This window comes from Balaenoptera physalus, assembly GCF_965194825.1.
Source record: "Balaenoptera physalus genome assembly, chromosome: 16".
NCBI classification, from domain to species: Eukaryota; Metazoa; Chordata; class Mammalia; order Artiodactyla; family Balaenopteridae; genus Balaenoptera; species Balaenoptera physalus.
Genome location: NC_138898.1, coordinates 13831643 through 13846417, shown reverse-complemented (window position 1 = coordinate 13846417; position 14775 = coordinate 13831643). Strand labels below are relative to the sequence as shown.

The 14775-nt window shown below is 50.1% G+C and overlaps 1 protein-coding gene across 3 annotated transcripts in view; it reads left to right on the top strand.

Annotated features, from left to right (window-relative positions):
- Window positions 1-14775, top strand: part of EYA2 (EYA transcriptional coactivator and phosphatase 2) — a 291980-nt gene that overhangs the window by 275420 nt on the left and 1785 nt on the right. For all 3 annotated transcript variants that reach the window (XM_082431407.1, XM_082431406.1, XM_082431408.1), the window contains 4 exons: window positions 3996-4156; window positions 5365-5479; window positions 6920-7041; window positions 9001-9101. In XM_082431407.1, coding sequence (XP_082287533.1) covers window positions 3996-4156; window positions 5365-5479; window positions 6920-7041; window positions 9001-9101 — 499 coding nt within the window. The remainder of the gene's footprint in view (window positions 1-3995; window positions 4157-5364; window positions 5480-6919; window positions 7042-9000; window positions 9102-14775) is intronic.

The following is a 14775-nucleotide window of genomic DNA, read 5'->3' as shown; positions in this document are numbered from 1 at the left end:
TGGAATTTAGAGCAGTGTCCCTCTGAACCCTGATTCATGCTGAGTTGTTTGGTACCTCATTTCAAGAATCCACAATCCAAGGGTGTTTTTTTCCCACTAGAAGCCAAATTCCCCATTTGTTCATTCAAGAAATATCTATTAAGCACCTACTGTGTGCTAGGCACCAACTATCAAATGCCCCTTGTTTTGTTTTGTTTTGTTTTGTTTTGAGTTAACAGTAAAGACCAACAGTGGTAACGCCCTTGCTTTGCACCATGCCCTGTTCCAGTTGCTCTATGTGACTTAACTCACTGCATCTTCACAGTAACCCTAGGAAATAGTTGCTCTTATCATCATCATCGTTTTACACTTGGGGAATGGGAGGCACAGAGAGGTTCAGTAACCTGCCCAACCTCACACAGCTGGTAAGTGGGTGAGGCAGGATTCACGGACACCCTTCCCTGCCCTCCACCTCTTAGCAGAACATCCAGGCATCTCCCCAGGTATCCTGAGTTTACAGACTCAGTGTTCTTTTTCAAGAGTAAATTCTCTAGCCTTTCTGCGCTACCCAGGGAGGGGTCCATAAGGCATTGTTCTAGATTCCCATCATTACTTAAAGGGAAATTTCCACAATGTCCGGAGTCCTTGATGTCCTGCAAGTGAAAAAGGAGGATGTCCTCCAATTCTTTGCAGCAGGAACCCAGTTAGGAGGCACCAACCTTGTGACTTCCAAATGGATCGGTCCATCTACAGAAGGAAAAGTGACAGCATCTGCATCATAAATCTGAAGAGAACAGGGGAGAAGCTTCTGCCGGCAGCTTGTGCCATGGCTGCCACTGAAAACCCAGCCGATGTCAGTGTCATGTCCTCCAGAAGACTGACCGGTGAGCTGTGCTGAAGTTTGCCGCTGCCGCCGGAGCTACTTCTATCTCTGGCTGTTTCACTCCTGGAACCTTCACTTACCAGATCCAGGCAGCCTTCCAGGCGCCAGGACTTCTGGTGGTTACTGATTCCAGCGCTGACCACCAGCCTCTCCCAGAGGCTCTCGTGTTAACCTGCCTACCGTTGCTGTGTGTAGCAGACTCTCCTCTGCACCGTCCCTACAACAACAAGGGAGCTTCCCCAGCGGGTCTCACGCGGTGGATGCTGGCCTGGGATGTCCTGCGCGTGTGCGGTACCATCGCCCGTGAGCACCCGGGGAGGTCATGCCTGATCTCTGCTTCTGCGGGGATCCAGAAGAGCCTGAAAAGGAAGAGCAGGCCGGTGCTGAGAAGACTGTAACCCTGGAGCAACGTCGGGGTGAATGGATGCTCCAGCTCCCAAGTTCACTGCCACTCAACCCAAGGTCGCAGACCAGTCTGAAGGCTCACAGATGCCCTCTGTGCCTGCCCAGCGGCTCCCTACTGAAGACTGCGGAGCTCAGGCCACTGGTTGGGGAGGCACAACCACTGAGTGGTCCGAAGCTGTTCTTCCAAAGACTCTTAAACAGAAAATGGAAATGAGGTTGATGGAAAATAAAATTTCTTTAAAAAAGAAAAAGCAGAAGACATTCTCTAGCAAGATGGGAACCTTGACAGTAGAGAGGAAGGAGCACGTGTCAATTTAAAGTGTGGCTTCTGGAAATGAGGGGCCGTGATGGGATAAAGTCACATAGCCCCTTTCTCATCAGGATAAGAATGTGCTAGAAAAGTGCCCAGCACAGTGAGTAGTCCTTGCTAAATGGCTCTCTGCCCCTACGATTAGATGTTTTCTGCTCCCTTTTACTAGTTGGGGATATTTTATTTCTCGTTAGCCCCTAGTCACCGCCATCCAAGGGAGGGACTGAGAAGAAAGCAGCAGCAACATGTCTGTGTAATAAACCCACTGGCATCTTTCGTGGGAAAGATGAGGTTATCATGCAAACAAATTATTAGAAACAGTCATATCTTATTCTCCATGTATCTTTTTAATTTTTTTTTTTAATAACCTTCTCAAGATCTCAGAAGTTATGGTGTCAAATACCACGATGTCAAGCTAGTGGTCAAGCAAGTTAATTACACACAACCTATATTTTTATTTTATTGTATTTATTTTTTTTGGCCACGCCACGAGGCACGCGGGATCTTAGTTCCCCAACCAGGGATTGAACCCTTGCCCTCGGCAGTGAAAGCACAGAGTCCTAACCACTGGACCGCCAGGGAAGTCCCCAACTTTTAAAATTTGAGTAATTCAGTAAAGAGCAGAGAAGAAACTATGATCACCCCTGTTCCCACCATCTCCAACTCACCACTTTCTGACATTATGAGTTACTTGCTTCCAATTTTATACACACGCACACTCACACAAATGTCTGTGAAAAATGACTCAGGTGAATGTGTGTGTGTGTTTATGGACATCTGGGCAAAAATTTGAAGACATCTAAAGAACTTCTGTCAGCCTGTTGGTATCTCCCTGTGACTGTCTACCCAGCCTGCTCTGGAGGGAATGCCAGAGTCTACGTTTGAGGCCTTTGGGATTAAGTCACCTGGGTCAGTGTCCTCCTGGCCCACCCGCCCCAGTGGAGCCCACGTGGTAAAATCGGTTGAGTTTGAGGCATCACTCAAGGCGTTTCGGTGGATCCTGCAGGGGTTTTGTTGTCACCAGTTCGATATTCAGGCTGTCAGGCTGAGCCCCAGGCACAGAATGGTGCGGGACGGCACGTGGGCATCAGCACATCGCGTGGCCCACAGGGAGAATGACCCAGCGCTTCCCACTTTTCAAATTCCCTTTTATCTGCTGCAGCAGTGGCGTTAAACCGGGGATACCTACGATACAATTTCCTAGTGTTGTTTCATCCCTGGTGCATCACATCTTTTTAAAAAATACAATATCTTTCTCTGCCCCTAAACTCATCACAGAAAATCCAGAAACAATAAAACAGTGCAAAGAGAAAAAAAGTCAGCCAAACCCACCCCCCGAGAGGCCGTGGTATACCACGCTGACCTGCTCCCCCCAGGCTTTTTCTCTTCGAAGAGACTTTTACTTTTGAAGTTTTTGGTCCACACATCCCTTGTCACACTCTGGTTTTGCCTTGCAACGTCCTGTGGTTTTGCAAACCTGTACCAAGCTTCCGGTGGAGGGAAAGAAAATGGTGTTCCATGGAGAGCTAGGGCTTTCGTTCTCACGCTCTAGCTGCTGTAGGTGGTCAGTCGCCCACACTTTCCCCTTTCTGGTTCCCAGCTGCCGCTTCTGTCATTAACTTCACATGACACTCTGACTCGTCCCCAGACCACGCTTCATGCTGATGGAGGGTTATGTCTGCGAAGCACCAGCAATCGGCTCTGCTTAATTTAACAGATAAAAAAATTAACATAGGGAATTTCTTTTTTTTTTTTTTTTTTTTTTTTGCTGTCCATGCCCTGCGGCATGCAGGATCTTAGTTCTCGGACCAGGGATTGAACCCATGCCCCCTGCATTGGGAGTGCAGAGTCTTAACCACTGGACTGCCAGGGACGTCCCCAACATAGGGAATGTCTGTGGAAAGATACAGAGATGCTCACAAATAGGAAGAAAAGGTCAGCAGTCAGGGCTTATGGGGCATGTGAAGCAGAGCAGATTTGGGGATCAGAGTGGCAGAAACTAACTGGCATTTTCTTCTGGACCCTTCTCTCAGGATGAACCAAGGCCAACCATTTTTTGGAGTTGCCTTCCAGCTTCAGATTCTAAAGGGGGAGAGAGGGAGGCTTTCCCCAGCTTGGCCACTGCATGCAGGGGACAGAATGGCTGCCCCCCCAAAATAGAGATGCTCTTTGATACCAAAAGAAAGGAGAACGGATGCTGAGTAGGCAAGAGCAAAGGATGCCACCGTTGTTGGGAAAGTTAATAAAAACTATGGTCCTGCTTCTCCCAGGACGCACATGCCCACAGCACCCTCGAACATTCGGGGACATTGTGGGTACCCCACGCCCCACCCCATGGGTCTCCTGGTGAAGAGCTCCCACCTCCCCGACATGAACACTGTCTCTTCTCCCACCCCCTGCCCTCTTCCGTCTCCCCAGCACCTACAACTTCTCCGCTGATGGCTTCCATAGTTCGGCCCCGGGGGCCAACTTGTGCCTGGGCTCTGGCGTGCACGGCGGCGTGGACTGGATGAGGAAGCTGGCCTTCCGCTACCGGCGAGTGAAGGAGACGTACAACACCTACAAGAACAACGTCGGCGGTGAGTGGGTCGGGGAGAGCGTCATCCACGGCGGTCAGAGGGTCTGCCTGTGCTCCAGGCGCACCCCCTGGACCAAGGGAAATTCATCAGGGATGGATGCGGTCACTCGCATCCCACCTGCCCGGTGCCAGGTACTGCTCTGAGAGGCTTGTAAGTCGTAGCTCACTCAGTGTCACCCTTGTGACGCCCTCTGGAAGAGGGTACTAAGATTTCATTAGCCTCACTTTAGGGGGGCGGGGCGGGGGCGGGGCTGGGAAGCTGAGGAAGGGATGAAGCGTCTTGCCCATGATTGCACCCCCCCACCCCCGCCGTGGTTCTCCACGTGTGGTCCTTGGACCAGCAACATCACCACCACCTGGGGACTTGCTGGACATGCAGGTTCTCGGGCCCCACCTCAGACCTGTTGCACCTGAAGCTCTGGGGTGGGCCCAGCCCTCCGTGGCTTAACTTGCCCTCCGGGTGATTCTCATGCTCGTTGGGGTTTGAGGACCACTGGCTTCAGCCCTCACGACTCAGACCGCGGTCGTGGAGCAGCCACATGAGCGTCACCTGGGAGCTTGTTGGAAATGTAGGCTCTCCGGCCCCTCCCCAGGTGACTGAGTCAGATCTGCATTTTTAACAAGATTCCCAGCTGGTCTGTGGAAACACTGGTTCTCAGACTTGGCTCATATTGGAACCCCTTGAGGAGTTTCCAGTTCTGATGTTCTTGGCCTGGCTGCTGCCTGGCATCGGGACTCAGAGAGCTCCCTGGTGACTCTCCTGTGCAGCCGAGGTGAAAGCCACCAGCTTCGGTGGCAGGAGAGCACCGGCTATCACACTGAACAAGAAGTCTGGAAGGGGCTGAAGGCAGGGTTGGCTCGGCAGTGACCAGGCCCTCGATCACTATTTCTCAAATTCTCTAGGCCGCTGGCTCTTAACAGGTGATGCCACTTCCCCCCCTCCCCCCACCCAGGAGGCATTTGGGGATGTTTTTGATTATCACAAGGTCTCTAACCAGCTACTGGCCAGTAAAGGGAAGAGGTTTGAGTAGGGGGCTACTCAACTCCAGTGACTGATCCAATCAATCTCAAAATAAAATTAAGGTCACTGGATTGAAGTTGACCTTGGGTGTCATCTGATTTGAAACCTAGACTCACCTTCCCTAACCCTACTCCCCCCCAGCCCTTTAAAATGACAGCAACTATTATTTTTATTTGCTTTGTCCATAGGCTTGATAGGAGCTCCCAAAAGAGAGACCTGGCTACAGCTCAGAGCCGAGCTGGAAGCTCTGACGGACCTCTGGCTGACCCACTCCCTGAAGGCACTAAACCTCATCAATTCTCGGTAGGTGGGAGCCCCCGTTTTCCTTTGTGCCACTGAACTTTCTCCCATTCGAGGGTGGTGGCCCCTGCATTTCCACACTTGGGAGAATTGGACCCCCAAATTCTCCCCTGCACACCTTCCAGACATTTGATAAAGCTGAGGTGTACAAGGCACCATGGACACCTTGTCCCTCAGATGTGCAGATAGTTGCAGAGACTGATCGGGGGCCAGCAGAGCTAAAGGCCTTTGTACGTAGGTCTATCGTCCCATCCGCTCTTGCCCACAACATCACCCCGTGAAAACCATTTTACAGGATCACACAGATCATCTGGCGGGCTCTTAGTGAGGTCAGGAGGGCCCAGTTTCATTCTAGACCTCCCACTGAATTGCCTCTTGCTCTTAAATAAGATCACCTGGGCCAGAGAGAGAACAAATTACTCCCCTGCAGCATCAGAATTCTTGTGGGCCAACAGATGGATGGTCACAAAATGGCAGCTCATGAGCTGAATCCATCCTGCTGATGTGTTTTGTTTGATTAACACTTTGTCCCAAAGACTGGGAAAGTTCATCCATAGCTGCAGGTTTCGGGGATCTTGGAAAACGTCAGAACTGGCATGTGCTCTGCAGTTTACCCCAGTCCTCACCTCTCCCTGTTGTCCTACACTTGTTCCATGTCACTCATGCACACTGCCAGTAGGTCCCTACAGCTACTTTAGTGTGTGGCTCTTGCAATAAACATTTTTTTTAATTTATTTTATTTTTGGCTGCGTTGGGTCTTCGTTGCTGTGCACGGGCTTTCCCTAATTGTGGTGAGCGGGGGCTACTCTTTGGTGTGCGGGCTTCTTGTTGTGGTGGCTTCTCTTGTTGCAGAGCGCAGGCTCAGTAGTTGTGGCTCACGGGCTCTAGAGCACAGGCTCAGTAGTTGTGGCGCATGGGCTTAGTTGCTCCGTGGCATGTGGGATCCCCCTGGACCAGGGCTCGAACCCGTGGCCCCTGCATTGGCAGGTGGATTCTCAACCACTGAGCCACCAGGGAAGCCCAACATTTTTTTTTTAAGTTTTTATTGAATTTGTTACAATACTGCTTCTGTTTTACTTTTTTTGGTTTTTTGGCCACGAGGCATGTGGGATCTTAGCTCCCTGACCAGGGATCGATCCCGCACCCCCTGCATTGGAAGGCGAAGTCTTAACCACTGGACCTGCAGGGAAGTCCCTAACATTTGCTTTTGAAATAGGAAAAATATTACACTTGTGTTAGATTTCAATGTGTCAGGCAGCTTCAGGCTTAAAAAGAGAGGAATAGCTTGGAGGATCCTTGAGCTCTAGCCTCACCTGAAGACAACTTAGCCAGAGCCTCCAAACCCCATCAGAATTCCCACCGACTCCAGGCTCAGCTGCAGGGAGAGGAGGCCTGGCCTTGTGGTACCTTGGAGTTCTGACTCACCATCTCCTTTGTCCTCAGGCCCAATTGTGTCAACGTGCTGGTCACCACCACTCAACTAATTCCTGCCCTGGCCAAAGTCCTGCTGTACGGACTGGGCTCCGTGTTTCCTATTGAGAACATCTACAGTGCAACCAAGACAGGTAGGGGAGCCCAGACCTCAGAGTGGTACGGGGAGGGAGGGTAAGGTCAGCTTTGCCTGCCAGGTTTGGAAAGTTTAAGGAAAACGACACTAGGGAAGTTAAAGAGCTTGTCCATGGGCATGGACAAATCTCCCTAATGCCCCAAACAACCCTCATAGACCCACTGGGTTTAACCTCTGCTTCTAGAGAAATTGGTTAGGATTGCAGTTTTCCAAAGTGTGTGTATTAGTTAGGATACCTGCAAAGCTGCTGTAGCAAATACACCCCACATACAAGGGCTTAATTACATCAGGGCCAAAGCTTATTTCTCCCTCAGATGTCAACAGACCAGAGGTGAGTGATCCAGGCTGATGGGGTGACTCTGTCCTCATACTCACCCAGGAAGCCAGGTTCTTCCCGTTTTATTTTACCACCATCCCCTATAATTTTACCCTCATGTACATGGTCCAATCAGATTCCGCCATATTGTCATTCCAGCTTATGAGAAGGGGGAAGAGAGGAAGGAGTAATGCGCGTCCATTATTGTAAAGCCAAGGCTCAGAAGGAGGTGCATGTTACTTCTACTCACTTCCTATTAACCCAGCTTAGTCACATGGCCACAACTAATTGCAAGGGAAGCTGGGAAATGTAGTCCATAGCTAAGTGACTGTGAGCCCAGGTAAAACTCATGAAATTCCATTACTAAGGGAGCAGAGGAAGACAGTTCCCCCCGCCCCAGGATGGTACATGAGGTGGTTTTAATTTAGGTAGTATGGCCATTAACTAATCTAACCTCGAACCACACAGAAAACTATTGTTTTTTTAATGCTCTTTCAAAGAGATGGTCTCAATTTAGTGTTATCTTGCTTTAACACCTCTTTAATACTTGCTAATCTCCTTTATTAACAAAGAAAACAAGCCTTAGGCTTAGAACTTTCATCAGATAAGAGAATGCAATAACTAGAAATTAACAGCATCATTTGTCATCAGGGCAAGTAATACTGATTTTTCTTGTGGGGGAGGAGGCTGATTTTTTTTTTCTTTTATCACCTAAAAATGTATACTAATACAAAGCCTAGTTGTTTTTAATTAGAAATGTTTACCTGTTTTTTTTCTGGAGCAAGAACAAATATATGGTATGCACTTTGGAAGCATTTTCTTAGAGCAGTTTTTGCCTTTACTGAAGTTCTAGACCAGAGATACTGCTAAACAAACATCCTTCAGTGCTCAGGGCAGCAAAGAATTTAGCCAGCCCAAAATGTCAGTAACAGGAAGGCTAAGAAATCCCGATGGGGCGGTGAAGCACTTAGCCTACTCCATGCTGGCATCTGCTGAGTGACAGCTGTTCTTTTTAGTGCTCTTCTCATTATGATGATGGTTACTAAACTTGCTGAAACAGGATGAGCTAAGGTCTGAATTTAGTGTGCCTGGATCGATGCTGCTGCCCAGCCACTGGGAAGAAGGAAAATAAATACAAAAAGGTGATCATCTACAGGGAGCAAGAAAACAACGAACAGCCGAGTCGCACGAGGGCCACTCTGTCGCCAGGCTGCCCACCTCGGACACGTGAATCCTGGCACCTCTGCTTCCTAACTAACTCTGGGGATCCTGGGCAGATCATGTCCAGGGCACCTCTCAGAGCCTCGTGTCCTTATCTGTATAATGGGCCCATCACTCCTACACCGGACAGCTGCATAGACGCCAGGGCTTGTCTCAAACCCCCACGCTGCCTCTCCTGCTGTGTCACCGTGGGCAAAGCCACTTAACCTCTCTGTGCCTCTGCACTGTCATCCATCACATGGGATGGGGACAGTGACGCCTCGAAGTTTGCTTGAGGATGAAATGATTAATACCTGGTCCCTACGAAGACCTTTGTAAGAAGGCTGTACAAAGTGAGTTCTTGATTAGTGGTCATTAGTCACCTCAATCCTGGGTCCTCACCAAGTGTCTTTTCTTTCTTTCCTTCTTCCGTGCGTGCAGGGAAGGAGAGCTGCTTTGAGAGGATAATGCAGAGATTCGGCAGAAAAGCCGTCTACATCGTGATTGGCGATGGCGTGGAAGAGGAGCAGGGGGCGAAAAAGGTATTCACTCCGTCCGTCTCTCCGGCTGCTTTTTCCTCCTCTCTTGAGCCTGTCTCCTTCCCAGGCTCTTTGCTCGCCCGTCCCCTCCCATTTGGAAATCGCAGAAGCATCCTGAGTAATTTCCTGCAAATCCCCCTCCGGGCCTTTGGCTGCCACCCCGGTAGCCCTGCATTGTTTCTGGGACAACTGCTCGGGAGCCGAGAGACCCTCTGTCAGGGCAGGCTGGTCGGGGGGCTGGTGCATGTGTGTGTGTGTTTTATTTAATGCTTACTGATCATATGTTCCAGGAACCCTTCCCAGTTAATAAAGACAGCATTAAGCTAATGAAAAAGAAAATCCTGCATTTGTGATCTCAGGCCCATGAGGAGAGGGGCAGGGGGGTTCTGGTGGCCACAGCTCTGTTCTTGGAAAAGAAACAGCTGCCAAAGCCCTGGATCTGGACCTGTCAACAGCATCCCAGAGAGCCTGCCACCCCCCACCCAGAGAGGCCTGGGAAGCAGATGGTTAATGTCACAGAGCTTAATTTGGGGGACATGGTTTCCCCCGTCCTGCCCCAGAAACAGATTCAAAGGAAATGCAAAAATGTTTAAGGGTCTCAGCGGATGGAACTCATGAGAAGACGGAGGGCCCCGAGGGTCCCGAGAGAGGGGTGCTTAGAAGGCTTTGCATATACTGTTCCATCCACCTGGAAGGCTCCTCCGCTTTCCCAGCTCTCCCGGACTCATCCTTTCAGCCTCAGCAACACTTCCAGAGGGAAGAATTCTCTCACCAGCTCCCACTCCAGCTCAGTCAGGCCTGCCTGCAACTCCCTGCCCCAGCTGTCCCTATTCCTTCTCCAGGGCATTATCCCCTCCTGTCATGAAAGAATTACCTGTGTGATTGGTGGCTTCATCACCGACTCTCCAGCTGGTGTGTAAGCTCCATTAGCTGAGCACCTACTGTGTGCCAGCTACTGTTGCAGGCGCTGGGCGTCCTGCAGTGAGCAGAACAGACAGGGCTCTCACCCCTCGCTCAGCTCACAGCCTGGGAACGAGCAATCAACCCCTAAGTGTAACATGCGTGTCAGATGATGACCAGAGCTTTGGCGAAAAATAAAGCAGAGAATGGGGAACAGAGGAGATTCTAAGAGAGGGGCAGGCTGCATGTGTACGTGGTGGTCAAGCCTGCCTCGCTGCGAGGTGACAGCTGAGCAAAGATGGGAGGAGGAGAGCGAGTGAGCCAAGTGAGTATCAGAGGGAGGGCGTTCCCGGAGAGGAACCAAGAAGTTCAGAGGTCGCAAGGCTGGAGCATCCTGCAGGGAGCTGGCATAGCTGCTGGCTGCGCAATGCACCAGGCGAGTGGGGAGGGGCAGGAGGTGCGGTCAGCGAGGTGCCTGGGGCCTTTGGAGGGACTTCAGCTTTTACCCTGAGCACTTCTTTTTAAAGCATATTTCTTAAACTTCTTTAAAAATGAATTGATTCAGAGGAAAAAATATTAAGTAAATAGTAGGGGTGATACACCAGAATATGACCAAAACAGTAGCGTGAATCATCACATGAATCCAGCACCAGTGTGCCAGGTCAAGAGCATGGTCTCTGGTGAGACTACTTGAAGCCCACTGCCAGGATGGAAGGGGGATTCTAGAGCCCCTCTTCCAAGTTCAGATCTAATAGAAAATAACCTCTGCCCTAAGCATGTGACGGCGATCAAAATAAACTCTGCTTCTATCAAAGTTGGGTTGAGAACCCACTTTGCTTCTATCAAAGTTGGGTAGAGAACCCGCTTAGGCCCGTGGCCGCGGGCACCCCCCTACATGCCCTCCGGTTCTCACCTGGAGAATGACAGGGACATCCCTGAAGCAGTGGCTGCTGTTCACCCACCTTCTCACCAGTCAAAGGACGTTTCTTAGGGCAGCGTAGCAGATGTTTTGAAATGACGGTTTACTCTCCTGAAATGAAATACTAATGGATAATAAAACCTCCTTATAACCGTAATGTCCAGGAGATCAACATCCGATGATACATCAAAGAGAAATAAGGGAAAGTCATTTATACTCACAGTAACGTGTGCTTCAGTATGTGAACATTTGAGCACAAAATCTCACACCCAAATGTGCCATCACTGAGGATGTGAGCCGGCAAACACAGGGGACACAGGTGTGCGGTCTTGGCCATTCACGAAGCCAGCGAGGTGCCGCAGCTGTCACGTGACTGCTCCAAACTGCGAAGCAACCCATGGGAAGGTTCTGAATAAAACAAATAGACTTCCCCAGTTGACACGGTAATTGCAGCCCTGGGAAAGTCGGGTTTTATTAAAAGCATGAGAAAAATGCTCTATTTATATGTGACAAGTAAAGTGGAGTTAAGGGTCTACACTCAGGTTATTAAGAACGGGTTTGTGCTTACTTAAATATCTGGCAGGACATCTGAAAGTCATTCAGGTGGAAGGTGTGTGGGATGAGGCAGGAGACCTGCCCCCACCTGCAGTGCCCCCAAATCAGGACGACAGTCAAAAATCACACCCCTAGATATTGCCAAGTCACCCCTAACGGGCGGGCTTCTCCTTTGAGACCTGCTGGTCTGGGGTCGCCCTCGCATAGGAGGCCAGGAGGAGGGGGAGCTGACGGAGGTGCCTCCTCAAGTTCTGTGTCCCGGGCGCCTCCCTCACCTCACCCTACAGCCGCCCTGCTCTCACAGAAACAGGTGACCAGGGGAGCGCATTTTGCTCTAAATCCTAGCTCTGCCACTGTTGGCTGTGTGGCCTTCAGCAGATGGCAACCCTCTCTGAGCTGCCTTTTTAATCTGTCACACTTGCTGAGAACAGGCGCATGGGGCCCAGCAGAGAAACCATGCCTAGTTAGCCCTCAATAGCCCGAAGCTGTGTGATTACTACTCCCCAGGGCCAGGGGAGGGGAGAAGGCTAAATCCACCTTCAGAAATTCAGAGGAGGTTCTCTCTCCTGGGGAGCCAGCAGAAAAAGAAAACAAGAATGCCAGTTTTCACGTAACATGAAAACTCACCGAAATCTCGTTTGCTCCAAGTCCACAGGAGAAGCACGTTGCTACGACCCGGCTGAGGGTGTGGATGGGGTGGGCTCCAGCGGGGCCAGGGCTGCCCAGGTTCTGCGGAGTTTGCTTTGCCAGAGATGCCAGACAGCAGCTTAAACAGTGGAGAGCTTTCTTCATCTCTCGTTAGCTGCCCAGACAGCTGGGACAGCACCAGGGACCCGGGCCCCTTCTGTCTTGCTGCTCTGCCAGTCCCAGTACTGCTCTTTCCACAAAGTCCAAGACGGCTCCTCACCACGTCTGCGCTCCAGCCACCAGGAAGAAAAGGGGAAGGACTCCTCTTCGTTTTAAGAGCACAGCTGATATAGGTCAACATCACTGCTGCTCAGACCCCATTGGCCAGATTTGAGTCACATGATCACACCTTGCCACAAAGGTAGCTGGGAGATGTACCCTTTATTCTCAGCCGCCAAGTTCCTAAGAAAAGAAAAGAAAAAAAAAAAAAAAAAAGCGCTTTCTGAGAGAGAGGGAAGAAAGGGTGTTGGGAGCCAGCTGGCAGTCTCCAGCCCAGCTGACATGTGGCAGGGCGGTAACTGGCACCCTACTTAACCCCAGGCCTTAACCACTACTCTTTATTACTGACATCGTCATTTTATTTAATCCTCCAACCCCCTCCCCCTGCGAAGTGGGTACCATTCCGCTTCATTTTATAGGGAACATGTTTCAGACTCAGAGAGGTTCATTAATTTACCTAAGGTCACACAGCTGGTACATGAAAACTGCTGTGTGTTTTGCTCCAAACGCCTGGCAGGAAGGAGGTGGACTTAGGAGTTTCAAACACTGTCAGTCTGCACCCCTGACCTGGTCAGAAGAGAGTGGAGTCCACCAAAGAAGACTGGGGCACACACCCCATGCACCAAGCTCCCCTCAGAACCCCCGCAGTGTCTGAAGCAGCAGCCCCAGCCCATTAGTGAGAAAGCCTGTGCACCAGCAGCTCTCCCGGCCTGATGGATGGGACTTATTAGCCCAGGCCACTGGACGCCTGAGCAGCATGAAATACGGCGACAGGACGAGGGGCTTCAACTGTTTCTGCTGACAGTGTTGTTAATATCTCCATTTTAGTGGGTCATTTGTCTCCCCCTCTCCACAAGTGATAAATCTACCTACGCTCTGGAGCCACCAGGCCTGGGAGGGAGATGGCTGAGATAGTCTCTTCCCCTTTGCTCATTTCCTCCCAGAAAAAATGAATTACACTCTTTGAAGAGGGACTGGATTGGCCAGGTGGTGACCAGCATCCATCTTTGCAGAGAATGAAAGGCTTGGCCGGGGTGAGGGGAGGGTGGGGGAGCTGAAAGGCATTAAAGAGCTGGCATGTGTTGCCCATGATGGATAGTCTTCTGCTTCCTTTGGGCAAAAGAGAAAAAGATGTGTCCATTGAGGGCTTTGCTTGAGAAACTCACCTTCCTGTCTTTCCTCCCTCCCTTCCTCTTTTCATTCCTTCCACGAATATTTATTAAGCGCCCACTATGTGCCAGGAGCCATGCAAGGCAGCAGTGAATATGACATTTCGAGCTCAAACCCTCCTCAAGGCCTTTTGCACTTGCTGTCTTCTACCCTCGACTACCTCCCCACACGTTTGCATGGCTCCCTCCTTTGTGTTCTCTGGGTCCTGCTTAAATGTCACCCCCCTAGAGAGGCCTTCCCTGACCCAAATATCAAAAGTGCAGAGCCCCCAGAGACAGGAAAGGGTCGTTGTGCTCCTGGAACCAAAAGGACACCTGTATAGTTTCTACCCTGTGGGCGTAGAACCTCAAGGGGCAGCAGAACTACCACAAGAACTTGGGGCATCCATATGTTCATCACCCTCTGTTCACTCAGTAAATAATTGAAGATCAATGACTGTCTTGAGGAGGCTCAGTATCTTGTAGCTGCAGGTAGCAGAAAACCTATGTAATGAGGACTTAAACATTTGCTCACCTAACAAGATTAGAAGTAGGAACTAACACAATATTGTAAAACTATACTCCAATTTAAAAAAAAAAAAGATTACAAGTAGGTGTATCCTAGGTTGTTTCCATGGGTCTAAAAATTCACCAAGCATCCCTTTCCATCATTTTGTTCTACCTTTCTAACCATCTTTGGCATTTTCTTTTCTGATATTTTGCCTCATGATCCCAAAACAGCTGCCACGGCTCCAGACATCACATACTAACATGTCAGCATCCAAATAAAAAGGGCAAGTAAGGAGGAAGGAGTTCTCCTCAGGTGCCCCTCTCTAATCATGGAGGAAAACCTTTCCCAGAAGCCCCCAGCCAACTTCCTCATTGGCTTCAACGGGTCACAAGTCAGAAGGATACAGGACAAACCCCTGGTAAACAAGGCTGGGGTTGTCATCACTTGCTTAGACAATCATAACTCATCCCCTACCTCTCAGGCACGGCGCTGCCAAATTCTGGGTTCTGGAAGTAGGAAGAAGGGAGGATGGCTGTTGGACAGGCAACAACTTCAGTCAACGGTCACATTTTCCTGTGATAAACAGGCAGTCAAGTTTTTTCTCTGGAGTCAGACAGACCTCTCTGTGCCTCAGTCTCCTCATCTGTAATATAAGAAACACATAGTATACAGCAAGTATTATCCCCATTTTACAGACAAGCACCAAAGTAAGTTATTTAAGATCACCCAGCTAATGGT